This window comes from Belonocnema kinseyi, chromosome 2 (genome assembly GCF_010883055.1).
Source record: "Belonocnema kinseyi isolate 2016_QV_RU_SX_M_011 chromosome 2, B_treatae_v1, whole genome shotgun sequence".
In the NCBI taxonomy this organism is placed as follows: domain Eukaryota; kingdom Metazoa; phylum Arthropoda; class Insecta; order Hymenoptera; family Cynipidae; genus Belonocnema; species Belonocnema kinseyi.
Genome location: NC_046658.1, coordinates 157,597,222 through 157,615,164, shown reverse-complemented (window position 1 = coordinate 157,615,164; position 17,943 = coordinate 157,597,222). Strand labels below are relative to the sequence as shown.

Genomic DNA, 17,943 nt, shown 5'->3' with positions numbered 1-17,943 from the left:
CTGATATAATTGAAACCCTAGTTTTATATGTTCTGGTGGCAATAATACTTTCTTTCTGTCAACAAAATTTTCATAAACAACATTATACTGACCAACTGTTCATTCTAATCTGTCTGGCCATTTCTCCGTTATCCAATGTTCATCCCTTGCACGACTGTCCCAAAGGCAAAGAAAAGAAGGGTATTTAATGTTTTCTGATTATAAACCTATTATAAGATTTATCATTTTGAAGTCACCCCAAATAAGCCAATTATGGACATTGTATTTTATGTTTATCAAGAGTAATTGAAAAGTATCATAAGATTCTTTCAGTGTAGTTGAGTGACCTACTGGAATTGCAGCGTACTCATTTCCATTATGTAATCGTACTGCTTTCAGACTTTCTGTAGACGAATCTATGAAAAGAGGTCAATTCTCTGGAGCATATAGGTTTATTTTATATAAATTAATGAGTCCTTCGATATTATTGCAATACATAATCCCACTGTCCATTTAAAAGTACTTTATAAACTTTTCTTCTTTATTTCTGTAAACAGTTACTCTAGTGCCAGGTAACAATAGTTTCCTCTCTTTGAGTCTTGAAGCGCAAAGCTCAGCTTCATCTTTCGGGAGATCAAGGTCACGTATAAAATCGTCTAATCCGTCTTGTTGAAAAAATTTAGGACTTTCATCGTCTGATTCTTCCCAACAAGAATTGTCAGATGCATTAGGATCGTCAGTATCCATTGATTCGTGAGTTGATCGTCACTTTTGTTTTCAGAGTGATTTCTAATACCAATCTTGACTGGTGTAACACTTTTTACATCAGGGGAAACAATCTTCTTCAAATACTTTTTAGAAAAACCTCCTGTTTTGCATAAGCAAAAGTAACAATCAGTATCATGATCGTTGGGCTAACGCCAAACAGGTGGTTGAATAACAGTCTGCGTCTTGGTACTTTCATCTTTCCAATTTGACAAATTTAATCTACAAGTATGACAATTTGAGGTTGGCACCCACGGCTTATCCAAATTTTTCATTGAATTCCCATAACAGTTGAACTATGACGTTTTTATCGAATCATTAATAGATCGACGGTATTTCTCCATTTCATGCTTTCCGCAAACGTGACAATACGTATTAACTTTCTTAGCGCAAGGAGTTCTTGAACTCATTGTTTTTCTTATAATGAACAGTAACGTGGAAATTCTAAAACTGACTATGTAAAAAAATCACGATCGACACGAAATGTAACCGCTAGACAGATTTTAAATTCAAAAAGAATTTTATTACCTACGGATCCAACCGTTAGCCCGCCACTCAAACGTGATGTCTAACACGGAAAGATTTGTAGCAAAAAACGAATTTCATCACCTACGCATAATACATCATAAAAGCGTCGATAGCTCAGTGAGTCAGCTAGGGATCGAAGACTGTCTGCGCCGTAGAACGGCGCGCACATACAGCGAATTTGAACATTAGAATGCACACAGAGTGCGCAGTAGCATTCCGCGCAGTCCGTCTTCTTTTGTTTCATCAATGAGCGAAGTTTGGTTCCAAACGACTGCACGCTTTTTTGTTAGTATTTTATGCGGAATCCTTTATTCTTTTTTAAAGCCCTAAAATGTGACGCCATATTGGATATTATAGGGGTTATAAAAAACTGACACCGGCAATAGAAAGGGCGCCCTCGAAAACCCCTGAGATAATGAGTTAAAACGCTAAAATAACAAATTTCAAATTACAATATTTTGGTGAAAAATAAAGATATCCTAATGAATCCAAGTAGGTTTGAAAGGGGAAGATTAGTACTTTCAACTTCCATATTAGCTTTTGTGGTAGACATTTTTATGGTTCTGTTACATAACCTCAAACGCAGCTAAAAAACCCGTTTTTTTCACTTTTAGGTTAGGATATCTTAAAAAATCTGACGGACAGGAGCAATTTTGAGCTCGGATTCGGATTCAGCGCATCAAAATCCTTCGGAAATGTTAGGTCTGGTCTCTGGATTTAAAATTTGTCGGCCTGTGTAATCTTTAAACAAAAGATTTTCTTGAGACCGAGTGCAAGGGAACTATTGTTTCATTCTGTCCTCTTCGAAATCCATTCGCTCAAATTACTTTCGGCACATTTTCCAAAAGCATAAATAACTATAGCAGGTGTTAACGAACTTCCGTATTCGGGCGCTGCGAAATGTATATTCTTCATATTTTCCCTACAGGTTTTGACATGCTGATGAATCGCATCAGGTGCCACTGAACCCATTTTCACCAGTCCATTGTGTTGAATTAAAATAGTGTCAACATCAATTTTCGCATTTTTAAAAGGTTTATCTGTGGAATTTTCCAGAGTTTCAATCTTCTTTGTATTAGTGACAACTTCAGTTCGCAAAGAAGCTTCAACATCATATATAGTCTGAAGTTCAAGCTGTATCATATGTGGCACCATATTCAGATTCACAGCATCATACAGTTCTTGAGAACCATGACTTGTACCATGTGCTCGCTTGGAATGACGTCCGAATACATCTATGCTCATCTTGAAAATGATGAAAATCTTGATAAGCATTCATTAAGCGTAATCGATCTACAAATTCATGTGTACTAGCTGAAAAAGCTTGAAAACGTGTCTTTGCTCCAGACGCTGGCATAGGTGAAAAGACAGCCGCTTGGGGAGCATCAAACGTGACGAAGGCGAAATCAGAGTTTGGGATAGTTCTCAGCAAGAATAGAAGGCCTACCACTATATTGAAAAAATTTGTCACTTCAACTAAAAAGTCCATGATTTCAAGCAATGATGCGCAAACTGACATTACATCTGCAATCAGAGGCGCACGCGCAGCTTTTATGAAGGCTGGTGGAAGAAGAAATGTGCATGAAACTCGTATTCTACCTGTACCAGCCAAAGTAGGAGAATCTTTACCCTTCCTCATACCCGTTTTTGTGGGTCTCAGTGCTACTGTTGCACTAGCTGGTGGAGCTACTGGAATAGCTAAAGCTGTGAATGATGCAAATTCGGCCAAACAACAACTTTCAGAGAGTAAACGACAAAAGAAAACTATGAAAGCCATTGCTTTAGGAGAAGGTCTATACTTAAAGCCATATAGGCAAGGATTAGGGCTTTATCTAAAACCATATAAACATGGAGTAGGACTCAAACGCAAGTCAAAAAACTCACAGTGAAGCTACCTCATGGAGCCTTGACTGATGCAGATTTACTGAATTTTGCAAAAACTTTGAAGATTCCACATTCTCGAAGTGTTTTTATGCGAAATAGATTACCAAAGGGTGGGCCACGTAAATATAAATGTGCTATTGTTAATTTTGATGATGAGAAAGGACCAAGAACACATTGGTGTACCTGTAAAAAGATTGATGGCAGTGTAATCTATTTCTATAGCTTCGGTAATCTTCGACGAACTTCGGAGATGAGATCCTTTTAACGGTTTACTTTAGGTTCTGAGGTCGTATCATTAAAACTGCATTTTTTACTCGTATAATACGCAACACTAGTAGGGATATGCTTTTGATACGCCGCTTCATCTATTTATGAATTTGTAACTGGTTTCAGCAAACATTCAATGTCTGCGTATACTGCAAATAGTACATTTTCTTTGTATCTGTAATTTTTAAACTTTAATATGTTCCTACCCTCCTCCTCTGTTGGAAGCATTACTCTACAATGATTCAGATTTTCGCAATCAAGTATAGTCGAAGATTAAATTTCTCAAAGCTCTGTAGGCTTTGAGGTACACATTCTTATCGTGACACTCGCGCTGCGCGCTTGATTTTCGACAGGGATTTTTAAACAGGTTTTGTTAAATCTTTTTTCTCATAATTTTCGTCGTTTTCCCACAAATTTTTATTTTATTTTTTTATTTTCTATGTTATTTTTCACGAATAAAACAAAAAGTACGCGTCCTATCAACAAGTAATTCTTAACGTGATTGTAGATCTTTTTTTGGGTAACAATTTTTGTTAATTTATCTTTTTTCGTATCCTGCATAGTTTGACCACAAAATAGAATTTTTAATTATTTTTTTTTGCAATCGAAATTTGAATTTTCGATTTTTCAATAAAATCCCAAAAATTTGTTATGATAATCTTGTAGGGCTTTCAAAAAGAATTGTTTTTCTTTTTTGACTTTTTTTTATAACTTACGTTTTTTGGCTTAAAATTTTGATTTTCGCTTAATTGAACATTTTTTGAAAATGCTATAACTCTGAGAATTTTCTTTTTGTCGGAAACAGTCATTAGGATAAATTGTTTGTTCTTTTTAATACTATGAATATTTGTACATAGAACTTTTAAATTCAGAAAAAGTGATCTCAAAATTTTTCAAAATGCGCTTACTTTTTGAATTTTTATAAAAAATGGCTGGTTAATGAACTCGTCCTTCCTTTTAGGACCTAATAAAATGTACCAAAGATGAATTTGATCCGTGCATTTTTTCGAGAGTTATCGTGTTTACGGACGGACTGCCGGACAGACAGACAGACGCCATCGTAAAAACTTAATTTTCGGATTTAGGGGTATCGAAACGTGGAGATCCGTTGAAAAATTGTGATGTCAAATTTCCGACAATTCTAATACTTTCTCAATCATAAATGATGAGAATGTAAAAATTTTAATATTTAATTAAATTAATTTGTTATATTTTTTCCCTTTTATTTTAAATTTTTAACGTGTGATAGGTAAAAAACTGACCTTTCTAAATGAGAGCTGAAAAGCGAGCATACATTTGTGGATTAAAAAAGCATGCGACCTCAGCTCGAATATCGTTGCATGACATAAGGAGCGATAAGCGCCGGGCAGTGTCCTCTTGGTATTTATTTATTAAAAGCCCGTGAAAGGTCCGGAATTAAATTTATGCTGTCTACAATCTCTCTTGCAAGTCTCGAGATTGTTTTTAGTATCTTGTTATAGCACCTCGTCCAGAGGGTGACGAACCTAGCATATGGTAAAAGAATGAATATCAAGCTTCATCGCTTGAATACGAAAGCAAACGATTGTGAGCTGTAAACAGAATTGATATCTCTAGAGAACGATAGCATAGGATAATAAAATGTGGGCAGCCTCAGATTGCCGGTGTAAGAATGCTTCTGCGAGTTTAAACTTTCGTAGCTGTTATCTCTAGTCCTCGCTCACTCTCTACTTGATACCAGAATAAAGCGACAAGCATCCCTGAGTATATGACCTACTAGGAAGCAATAAATCTAATTAATAGTCAAAACAGGATGCCAAACGTAGTTCTCCATACAAAATTTCACCTATACAACTGCATCTTTTGTGCATTTGACGAAAGTTTTATCTATCAGGAAGCAATAAATCATCCTTGTTTTTCTAACAATCATCTTGAACCTTTTTACATTAATTTGGTTACTGTGAACATATCCGAGGAATTTGAGGTGAACGTATCCGAGGAATTTGAGGACGGGTCCAAGCTTTCAACGTTTAACGACCTTTCTCCCGTTATCTTAAATTTATTTAAGCGGCTTGGCCTCCAGGCACCGTAGCATTCTATTGTATACTTTTGAAGGGGACATACTGTCCAAAAATATATAAATCCTCTAAGAAGTCTCTAGAAGTTAATTATCCTTTTAAATCAATTCCTTAACTGCCTTGATTATTTAAGAAAAACCTAGTATCAAAAAATAAAAGTTCACAATTGGCGACCGTGACAGGACAGTCACACTCTTCAGTATCGTCAGACCTTCGATCACTGAGAAATTAGCCGAACCTCCAACACCAAAACTCCGCCAGGATAGACGAATGCTCACTCGCGTAAGACCCTCGTCAAGGACTTTGAGGAAATTTGGACATAATTTAAATATCCACAAGGACGAAAGTGAATTCGGGTGTCCCTAAAAGTAATAAAATTGAAAATGGCCAATCCAATTGGGTTTACAACCACTTTAAAGCGATTCTTCTCAGGCGAAAATCTTATGGAAGCAACGCCGGAAGAACTTCGTCAACAATTCTTCGAAATGAAAGCTGCTTTAAGAAAAGCTGAAGAACAGCTTGCGCGTTTGGAGTTACAACCACAAAAAAATACAACGTCACCAGCAAACACACAACAAGGACCTCCCTTTACACCAAATGCACCCTACGTCCTAAATAACGATGACAGGGAATTGTTAGACAACCTTCTAAAAACATAATGGACTCCAATGGAACGCATGATGTAGAAGCATTTAAGGACGATCTCCGAAGTGTAAGAGACGCAATCTTCAGCAATTTCAGCAGCCAAGAAATGAAAGACGCATTATCAGAAGAAGCAATGAGAGGAGTTTGCACAAGAAAACTCAAAGAAAAACCCCAGCGTGTAGCTCCTCGAATATTACCACCACTGACGGTTAACAAACTTTCCGAAGCCCTGATGATAGAATTCAACAGTAGAAGAAAGAACCTCTCTCAGCTTTAACAGAAAAGGAACGGAATGTGCCAAATGTTGAACGAGAAGGTAAATTGGTTTATTAAAAGATATCAGGGCATGGATCGAAAAATTCAATGTGCTTCCGACTATAGTCCCACTGAGTTAAACGATTTTTAAAGGAGAAAAAAAGAACAAATTCAAGTAAAAAAGTTTATAGATGGATTAGGAAATGAAATATCGAATAAGGTAGCGACATCCAGGCCAACAAGACTCAATGGCGCCTATCAACAAGCATTACAAGCAGAAAAAGATTATTTGGTCAGAGAAAAGGAAAGAAATAAGAACTTTAACCAACAGCAGAAAAAACTATTCAGGCCAATGCAAAAAGCTCAATTTGAAGAGTCCTCTTTCAAACCACTAGAACTTGAGAAAGAAGTTAACAGCAAAGACCCGCCACGAAGAACATATCTAGTCGGGGAACAGGAAGAAGTGGACATCTACCAGAAAGAGATAGACGAGGACCAGCAAGAATCCTGTTGCGAGGAGAAAATCAGGAAATAGAAATCCCTACGTCAAAAACAGACTACGAGGATATCGACTAGAGAACTTCTGATAGACACTGGAAGTCCTGAATTATTTATAAAAACTCAGTGTCAAGTAAAAGATGAATGTGATCCAGGAAAAATTCCCGTAATAAAGAGAAGGAAGTTTGAGATCGTGATTGTAGTCCATGAGACCCTTGGATTCTGCACATTATCTTCTAAAGATAATAAACATACATTCTTTGTAGTGAGAAACAATTTTCCTACCAATACCAATCTTTTCAGTAAAATGAAAGCGAGAAAGCGACAACAGAATTTCAGAATTATTAGGAAAAAGTTCATTATCACATCTGAGCGACTATATGAAAGAAGAAATAGAGAATTTATTAATAGAATTCAATGATATCTACTACGTTTTGGGAGATTCAATGCCTCTTCTTTCTGACGTCGAGCATCATATCAAGCTTACTACTGACAAGTCGGTAAGTACACCACTTTATAAACATTTTACTCTTCTCCAACCCGAAATTGAAAAACAGATCAAAGAATACGAGGACAAGGGTCTCATCCGCCCATCATTCTCGCCTTATCAAGCCAACGGTTGGCTCGTTAAGAAAAAACTAGATGCGAGCGGCAAACAAAAGTGGAGGCTCGTGATAGACTTTCGTAATCTGAACGAAAACACCACACAAGATAACTATACCCTTCCTTCCATCGAAGAAATACTCTGTATGCTTGGACAAGCCAAATACATGTCATGTTTTGAAATGGCAAATGGTTTCTACCAAGTAACCGTTGCCCCGAAGATATTGAGAAAATGGCCTTTTCAACTCATAAAGGACATTGGGAGTGGGTGAGAATTCTGATGGGTTTAATCAACGCTCCTGCGACCTATCAACGTATGGTGAATTTTAAATTACAGGGCCTAATTGGGAACATATGTTTCATGCATCTCGACGATCTGATAGTGATTAGTAAAACTAAGCAAGAACATCTAGTTAATTTACGAACAGTGAAACTAAATTAAGACTCCAGCCAGACAAGTGCAACTATCTAGAGAAAGAGATGAAATATTTAGGAAATTTAGTGGATCAAAATGGAGTAAAACCCTTAACGAAAAGCGTATAAAAGGTATTAAATTTCCCTCAGCCCCACAATATCAAAGAAATAGAACAATTTATGTGTTTGGCATTATAATACAGAAAATTCATTAAAAACTTTGCAAAAATTGCTCACCCCATAAATCACCTCAAAGGAAAAAACGTAGAATTCAAGTGGACTGAACCATGTCAAAAAGCTTTTGAAACTGAAAAATCTTTTGACCACCTATCTCGTACTACATTACCCTAACCTAGAAAATCCATTTATGATTAGCACTGATGCTTCAAATGAAGGATTAGGAGTTGTCCTCAGCCAAATCGTAGAAGATGGGAAGGAACATTCAATAGGATACACAAGCAGAAGTCTTAACCCGCGGAGAAGAATTATTCCACAACAGAAAAGGAATTACTTGCTATCGTTTGGGGAATTAAGCAATATAGATATTTACTATATGGACAACACTTCAAAGTATTCACAGACCATCAGCCAATAAAAGGGCTACTATCCGCACGACATGACAACATGTCTTCAAGACTCTTCAGGCTCACTAAAAAACTCACGGATTACAAAATCGAGGTTATCTACAAGCCGAGAAGAAATAATGGTAATGCAAATGCTCTGAGTAGAGCATTTCCAATACAAAACTTTGCAGAACCTCAACCTGGAACAAGTAAAGACCCAGAAAATCCCGAATTTAGTCTTCTAACTGAATTTAACTTAGATGAACTCTTAATTGACGCACAATTGAACCAGGCACAATATCAAGACATTCTCAAAGGTTTAGAAAATTCTTTGCCAGCTCCTGAAGAAGATCCAATAGAAAAGGAAGTATCTAACGAACAGGTAGGAAATAAAAGGGTACCATTCACCATAGAAACGACCAAATTAATTTTGAACCTCATGCCTAATGCGGAAATAATAAGAAGAATAAAAGAAGATCATAACTATTAAACAGATAATTTAGACAAATTAAAAAGATTTGCAGCTTCTCCAGTAAAAATAGCACAAACGACAGACAATTTTCAAAACCGTTTAACTAACCTTCAGAAACCTAAGAGGTATTATGACTCCACTATACAGCCCGACCTCCAAGTCAACGGATCTTCATTCCATAGACCAGATGACTTGGTAAAATTAGCCATTCTCATATGGGTGGACGAAAGAACAGAAGTCCAGCGCACTATTAAATCACACACTGGACCACACTGAGCAAATATTAATTAGCAGCAAACTTTATATACCTAACCTTGCGGCTTCTGAACCTAGAACAGCATTACTTCATCAAGGAAGCACACTCTCGAATAATTAGGAAGGTTTAGGTCCAATTAAACTTGATGGCTCGCACACATGAATTAGGACATTGAGCTGTAGATAAAATAAATAAAATCATTAAAGAACAGCATTATTGGCCACTTATGACTAAACAAATAGAAACTTACATACAAAGTTTTCCCACTTGCGCAATCAAACCCCAAAAGAGGTTAATGAAAGCGGACGCAGTGGTAATAGAACCTGTGAAAGCTCCTTTCGAAATTATATATCTAGATAAATTTACTTTCGATAGTAAAGACTTCCTAATGTTTGAAAAAAGTTTGACAAGATACGTTTGGACCATGCCAGTAAAAAAAAGAAAATACCAGAATTAATAAAGAGATTTTTCCACACAATACCTATCCCTAAACAATTAATTACAGATAACGAACCCGTCTTCTTAAGCAAAGAAATGCAAACTGTAGCAACCTCATTAGGGATAAAACAGATTCAAATTTCGTCCCATCGCCCTTGAAGCAATGGAATTGTTGAAAGGGTGATCGGAACCATAAAACGTTTAGCATCCACAATTGAGAGTGAAGTAACACAAAGAGTAATGAGAGCCACGAAAATCTATAAGGCTAGCCCTCATTCAGTTACTAACTATATACCAGAGGAAGTTCTATTTGCTAAACCGAAAGACATTCCCCACAATGAACATGGATACTTACAGAAGCGTGGTAAAAGAATACAGGCTCAACGAGAAGACGCGGTCGAAAGAACGTGGAAAGCGAATATCATTCATGAAAAAAAGGTCACAAGGATAGCGAAAGAAGAATCTTACTCTCCAGGGGATTATATTCTAATTAAAACCGTGTCAAATGGGAAATCAACATGGGAAAACCACTGGCAGTGCTCGACATTAACGACGATACGAAAGCCTTAACCTTGTTTTTTAATTGACAAGAATATTTGAGACATTTCAATGATTCCAAACACTGTTTCGCAACAGATAATTAATAACCTTTTTATTACAGATCATAATTTCCGACGGAAAGTACAACCTGGAAACGGTAAACGCACTAATTTGGCAGGAATTTCTCGTCACAACTAGCTTCTATCATGAAACCTGGGATTCTGTTCATTTTTTGGACATATTGGAATTACAGGAGGATATCGGACATTTGAAGAACTACACCCAGCAAACTCATCACTACTGCATGAGCCTTACAAGCAAATGCACAATGTTAAAAACAATAGGAACTTTAAAAATCCGTATTAACAAACTTCCAAATAGATATGAAAATATCAAAGCCTTATCCACCAAACGAGTAAAGCGCGGCTTTTTTAACTTCATCGTCACCGCTACTAAATACTTATTTGGTACGATGACCGCTCCAGATGGAGAAAATATAAATAGGAACATTGATGAGGTATATAACAAGACCAAGGGAATTACAACCTTCATTAAAAGCCAAACCAGCCTTTTGCAAACATCCGTTACACAAATTGAAAAAATCTATAAAAAAGCAGAACAAGACCTGAACGATATGCAACGCTTCACTGGAACATTAACAAACATCACTAATCAATTAAAAATTAATAACATTATTTTTCACTCTCTCTTTGACATGAAAATACATGTGGAGGAAACAAATGAAGCCATCCACATGATTGAATCAGCAATATCCGAAGCAAAGACAGGTATACTATCACCCGAGTTAGTAACACCCGAAGACTTTATGAAATCGTTCCCTTTGATCCAGACAAACATTCCACGCAAACTACCTTACCCACTGACAAAGGAAAATTATCTTTTGTACTTAAAAATTAACACCATCAATATTACATTAATAAATAATAAATTAATATACAAGGTCCACACATCTATTCCCGAAAAACGAAAGTTCTCTGTATTTCGTTAAATTTCACTACCACAGCATGAGATGTTTAACTGTTGATGAAAGGAAGTACATCAACACTCGAGAATTATACTTCTGCCAGACAACTGAAAAGAAACAATATCGATAGCCACAGTTCTCACATTAGAATACCATTGTAGACCGACTTCCGAGAAACAAACTTTTCTCGCAGCTACTCACTATTCCAAAAGTAGTCCTGTCAAACAACAAGAAATCAAATTTAATTTTACCAAATTTGAAACTGACATTTTCAGCACAAATGAAATACACTTACCTAATTTTTCTGATACTCACTTGAATTTGCAGCAACTCAAAGACTCAGCTCATAACATGGCTATGAAACCAACGAATTTTGATCTTTTCTTAACAGAGAGACGCAGCCATTCTTGGTGAACCACTGATAGTACAGTATGAGAGTAGTTGGGAGATACTCGTCTAGCCATACTAATACTTGGCTTGTTTTGGAAATGTGTATTGAACAATCTACTGCGACTAATACTACTCACAGCTCCATGTGTGTGTGGGACATAGGGGTCAAACGGACCTCGTCCTACATGAGTATAGATATGGATGAAAAGAACCCTATGAACGGTCTCTTCTGGGTGTTTTGAAAAGGATCCCTATAAACGGGCTCTCCTGGTATGCATGATTGTAGTATGATAAACGGGTGAAAGAGCCTAGCTAACAGGGGCTTCCTGGATCCCTGGGTCGAGGTCCCACCCGGACCGATCTCCAATCACTGGAGTCGGCACGGGAATGACGTGTGGCCCGCACTGCGACCAAGAAGCAGCCCTCCGATTGTATGGTGGCCTGCGAACGGGTATTTATTGAGTTTCTCGCTCAATGTGACCACCCCCTAAGCCATGGGTGTAGAGTGATCGTGCTCATGGCTCTTTGGCACCTAAGGCTTACGAAGGTGTCCTAACGGCCTCTCGGGGGCACCGGACGACCTCCTCGAGTAATTAGTCTTACCCTTGCATGCGGGGCTCTGTAGGGGCGGACCTTTTATTTCCCTAGCTACTTGTGAGAACCACAATGGAACACGCAAAATCACAAAAAGAAGAAGGAGGAAGGGAGTTCGCGGAGGGGGGAAAGAGGCTGTGTCCTAGCGGGTCTATAATAACCCTTTCACCCCGACCGGTCTCTCCGGCGAGCCTCATTCAGGCGGCGGCTGTGCCCCCAGCTCTTTCGGGAGTTGAGGGCGTGACGGCCCCTCTGAGTGAGGCTATGAAAATAAGAGTGGCCAATCAGCCCCCCGATAAGAGAAAACGCATCAGCGGTTCCCTGCAAAGGAGACTGAGGAGGCAAGCGCAGCAGGCTAGTAGAGCAGCTGCAGTACCTGGTACATCTATGACCACAACGCCGATAACCAGCACTGAGTCTCAAAAGCAACAACACGACGAACACGGAGTCGTTGGGGGTTGGACTGACGGTCGCTCAAAGGACTGACCCTCTAACCATGGTGGTGACGAATACGAGCTACCCGGACTCGTTACTCACTGCAGAGCAGCTAGAGCTTCTCAGGGAGGCTACCTGGAGGGCGCTCGAGAGAGTGACCCCAGATCAGTGGCCTAAATTCAAGACCCATTTCTGCAGGGTAGCGGTCTTTGTATTTGTGGCAGCGGACCCAGAGGCCAAGGCTTGGCTACACAAGTTTGTGGACAAGACAAGACCTCGGAAAGGGGCAACTCTTAAGGTGGGTGGGGATGAGTTGCTCTAGAAGATGGTTAAGGCTACGGCGTGGTTCCCAGGTAAATTGACGGACCCGCGGGTGGTTCTCGTTCGGCTGGAGAAATTCAACCCGTCACTTAAGACAGCCTCTTGGCGGTGCGTCAGGCACGATACGCCTCAGGAAGAGGACGCAGCTGGAGAATTAAAAAATCTCCTAGTTGTGCAAATTCCTGAGTCAAAAACGAGGGCAAAAGCGCCTCTGCAGTTTTGCAGAGGGGCACGGCTGTGAGGCACACAGGTATCTCACTAATGCAGGAAGCCTGGCTAGTTCGAGATACCATCAGAGGCTTAGGGAGGCTGGTTTTTGTTGCAGAGATCCTACGGCGGTCAATCCAAGGGCATGCTTACTGGCGAAGGGAGTCAACGTTGTCCCTCTGCTTGAGCTATGTTCCAGAGACCTGATGGTGATAGTCACGGATCTTAAAGGAATGGGAAGGATGGTCATGGGATCGACTTACTTTCCATATGACAGCGATACTAATGCGCCAGTGGAGGTACGTACACTCGTGGAATACTGCAAGGTAATTGGTCTTCCTCTTCTGTTGGGGTGCGATGCTAACTCCCATCATACCCTGTGGGGTAGCACGGGCGTCAACTCGAAAGCTGAGGACCTATTGAAATACCTAAGTACTACCGATTCAGATATTCTTAATACGGGGAACACCCCGACGTTTCGTAATTTGGTCAGGGAGGAAGTCATTGATATCACTCTCTGTACCGGCAGTTTTACAGATAACATCAAGAAGTGGAGAGTCTCAGACGAACCCATGGTCTCAGATCACTCACTGATAGAGTTCGCGTTGGAATCCGCTGTACCCACCGGCCCTAAATGGGACACAAATCCAAGAAGAACGGATTGGGGTCAGTTTTCCACAGAGCTAAGAAGTGCACTCTCAGGGATGCCCAGGTCAATTAGAGACGTGAATACCCTGGAGATGGCAGCCGAATTTTTCACGGAAGCCATCAAATCCGCTTATGAAAGTAATTGTCGGCCTTCGAAAGTCCAAGTCGACGGAGGCGACCTTTGGGGTTCTATGTTTTTGAGTCGCTGATTCCGAATCGTTTGTCGTTTTTTCAGATCAGATCTCTTTCAAGGTCATTTGAAGATCAAATGAAGAAAATATTGCTGAAAAAATCTGAAAAAATTCAGGCATAGGTTTTTTAGCACGCTGAATCCGAACCCGGTGTCGGTTGACCTTCATTAGTTCAAGATCAAGGTCATTTGGAGGTCAAATCAATGAGGTACTGTTGAAAAAATGTTTTAAAATATTAATTTAGAACCATCTTTAGTTTTTCGTCCATATAGAAACTGGAATTATTAATTTATCTTTATCAACATTAGCTGCTGTGTATTTCTCGAAAGTAAGGCAGTGTACTTTCTTATCAATATTAGCTGCTATAGATTTCTTGAAAGTGAAAGCTTTGCACCCATAAGAATGGTATATCTTTAAAAAAGAAGTGGGTTCTTTTTGCCCTAATATGGTAAAAAATACATTTTTTATAAATGTCCAAATGTATTTGCGGTTATGCGTGAATGTTTGCGTATGTGCATGTGTGGATCTGCAGATGCATGGATGTGTGGATGTGCGGATGTCTAGATGTTTCGATGTATGTAATCGATTCTTTATCACCTGTTGCCTCGACTAGTCGTGTGACGATGACAACTGCCCCGTAAGGGAATGTCTAGAATGATTCGCTCATACGCTAGTCGGGGTACCGATGCCAGTGGAAGTGCACTGCCTTACAGGGGGTCGACAGGGTGTGAGGATGATGCCGTAGTGTGTTCGTCGACGAGTTGACATTGCCCTCGTCAAAGACGAAAAGCCCTTTTACTTAGCCCTGTAGAGGTAAAAGGGTTATCACCTCCAGGACGGCGGACTCACCTGAAATCGGACCAGGATCTCTGTCGAGCGGGTTTATATATAAAAATATGGAAAATTTAAACAAACCTTAAACCTCATCTTCTGAACACGTGTGCCCGAAAGATGTTAACGCATTTTGCTTCATTTGTGGAACATTTATTCCGAACAAAAACGATCGACGATCGTTCAACGAAAATTTTCGGAATATATACAAAGAATGCTTTAATTCATATATAGTTTCGGCAGATTGGGCTCCTGATGGTGTTTGCAATAACTGCCGCAAAATGCTTTCTATTTGAAAAAAAAACTAAAGACGATTCTAAATTGATCTTCATTAAACCCACAGAATGGAATGAGCCATCCAACGAAGATGATTGTTATTTCTGTAAAACCGATACCCGCGGGAATAATAAAAAAAATGTACATAATATTAAATACGCCCAGGTAGATCAGTAAAAAAAGCCGTTGAGAGAACTCAAACGACAGGTGGAGTAAGCAATAGAATTGCTTAAAAATTTACACAGTCCGAACTTAATGATCTCGTAAGAGATTTGGGACTACCTAAAGATGCTGCGGAACATTTAGCTTCAGTTTTAAAAAGTAAAAATTTATTAGAAAAAGGTACGAAAGTAACGTTTTATAGAAAAAGAAATGAGAGTTTTAAGCAATATTTCGAAGAAAAAATCTTTGATGAAGAAAAATTAGTGTACTATTCAAATGTTAAAGAACTGATGGAAGAACTTAAGCCAAATACTTATAAAGGTGATGATTGGGGACTGTTTATTGACTCATCAAAAAGAAGCTTAAAAGCTGTAATACTTCACAACACAAATCAATATGCCGCAGTACTTGTCGCACACTCTACGACAATGATAGAATCCTTCACTAGTCTTAAAAAACTTCTAGAGGCCATTGAATACAAAATATATAATTGGCTTATATGTGGTGATTTGAAAGTTTCAGGTATGTTGCTAGGACATCAGTTTGGATACACAAAGAATCCGTGTTTCTTGTGCCTTTGTGATAGTAGAGATCGCGAAAAACATTACACGAATCATAAGTGGACTGAAAGGAAATCACTTGAAATAGGAAAAGGAAATATCATTTAAATGGGCCCTGGTTGATCCAAAAAAAGTATTGATTTCTCCATTACATATTAAATTAGGAGCCATGAAGCAATCTGTGAAAGCCTTAGATGCAATAGTAGATGTTTTAAATACTTGGAAAAGAAGTTTCAATATAAATCTGATGCCAAGTTGAAAGAAGGGATTTTTGATGGTCCAGAAATAAGGAGACTTTTACAAGATGATAAATTTCCAACGACAATGACAAAAATTCAAAGGGATGCATGTCTCAGTTTTAAGGAAGTTGTGAAAACTTTTTAGGTAATAAAAGAAGTGAAAATTATAAAGTTATAGTAGCCGAAATGATTAAGAACTTTAGAAAAATGGGGTGCCTGATGTCATACGAATTGCACTTCCTGCATAATCACCTGGATCGATTACCAGAGAATTGTGGCGATTGCAGTGAAGAGCAAGGAGAGCGCTTCCATCAAGACATAAAAGAAATGGAAAAGCGCTACCAAGGCAGATGGGATGTCGCTATGATGGTTGATTACTGCTGGTCACTGAAAAGAGAGTGTAAAACAACAGGCAAAAAGCAAAAAGGAACCCTTACGTCGATCATTTAATATTAAGAGAGTACGGTATGAGCGGAAAACATGAACAGAAGTTGATACAAAAAAATATGTCTATCGTAATTGTTTATGAGGCATTGTTTATTTTTTGATCTTATTATGAGCTTGTACGTGAATTGATGAAGGTCCATCAAGCTCGATATATAGGTTGTTATTTTCATATTTCAATTACCTTGAAAATACTAGATATGGTCAAAATGACCTAAGATTTAGATTAACGACTCTTGAAACCCTTAAAACCGACACCGGATTCGGATTCAGCATACTAAAAATCCTATGTCTGAATTTTTCAGATTTTTTCAGCAATATTTTCTTCATTTGACCTTTAAATGACCTTGAAAGCGATCTGATCTGAAAAAACCGACAAACGATTCGGAATCAGTGACCCAAAGACCATAGAACCCCAAAGGTCGCCTCCGTGGACTTCGACTTTTTTTGTGTGCCTGTGTTATCGAACGTCTCATGTCCAACCTTTTCATTTTTAAATTATACACATTTGAAAATTTCAAAGTTTTACATGAAGCTATTGTAACATTTGTAAAGTTTAAATTAAAAATCGTTCAATTTCAATGATTTCAAATGCTTTAAATTTCAATCGGTTCAGTTTCAAATTCTTAAAACATCCATAGAGTTACTTCGTCACTATGCTTAGTAATTCTTCTGCAGTAAATTGAAACTTAAATTTCAGTAACTTTAGAGTTTATTTTCTTGCATTTTTTCTATCAAGAGAGGTTTATGGGTCAGTTATTGGTAGAAAATTAATCTATTTTGGTCGAGGATTAGCCTATTTTCTTCTAAATTCCTTATTTTTTATGGCAAATTCAAGGATTCATTTAAATTTGGCTTTTTTTCATTTTTGTCTTTTTGGGTAGAAAATTTGACTGCTTGGTTGGAAGTTGAAAGACTTTCCTAAAAATTCAGTTTAAAGATTCATAACTATATTTGATCATTTAACTATTTTGTTTCCAATTCTGTTTGGAAATCCAACTCTTGTTGAAAATTCGTATTTTTGGTTAGAAGGAATAGAAAACTCAATCAGGTGGTTGCAAATTAAATTTTTTGTAGATAATTATTGTTTTTGATAGAAAAATTCATATATTTTGTTACAGCTATTTTGACATCAAATCCAACTACTGAACTGTTTGGTTGCATAGTAACTCTTTTGTTGAACATTCATCATTTCGGCTTTTAATATTTAAAGGTTATTTTGTTAAAATATGTTCTTTTTGGTTTGAAAATTCATTTCTTCCGGTCAGAAAATGTAATATTTTTGTTTGAAAACGTATAAAAGTTTGGTTGGAAAATATGACTAAAAAATCTTTCTTGGTTAGAAATCCAACTTCTCTGTTAAAAATTCAACTATTTTCTTGAAAAGTAATTAATTTGGTTGAAAATAAAATATGTTTACTTAAATTTTAGGAATTTTAATTATTTCAAATTGAATCATATAAATGTGTTTTGCCAGAAATTTGTATCGTTTCAGG

At 37.8% G+C, this 17,943-nt stretch overlaps 1 protein-coding gene across 1 annotated transcript in view; it reads right to left on the bottom strand.

The window, feature by feature from the left end:
• Positions 1–12,974: 12,974 nt before the first annotated feature.
• Positions 12,975–17,943, bottom strand: part of LOC117183039 (FERM, ARHGEF and pleckstrin domain-containing protein 1-like) — a 47,080-nt gene continuing 42,111 nt past the window's right edge. The window contains exon 10 of the mRNA XM_033376191.1: positions 12,975–13,035. Coding sequence (XP_033232082.1) covers positions 12,975–13,035 — 61 coding nt within the window. The remainder of the gene's footprint in view (positions 13,036–17,943) is intronic.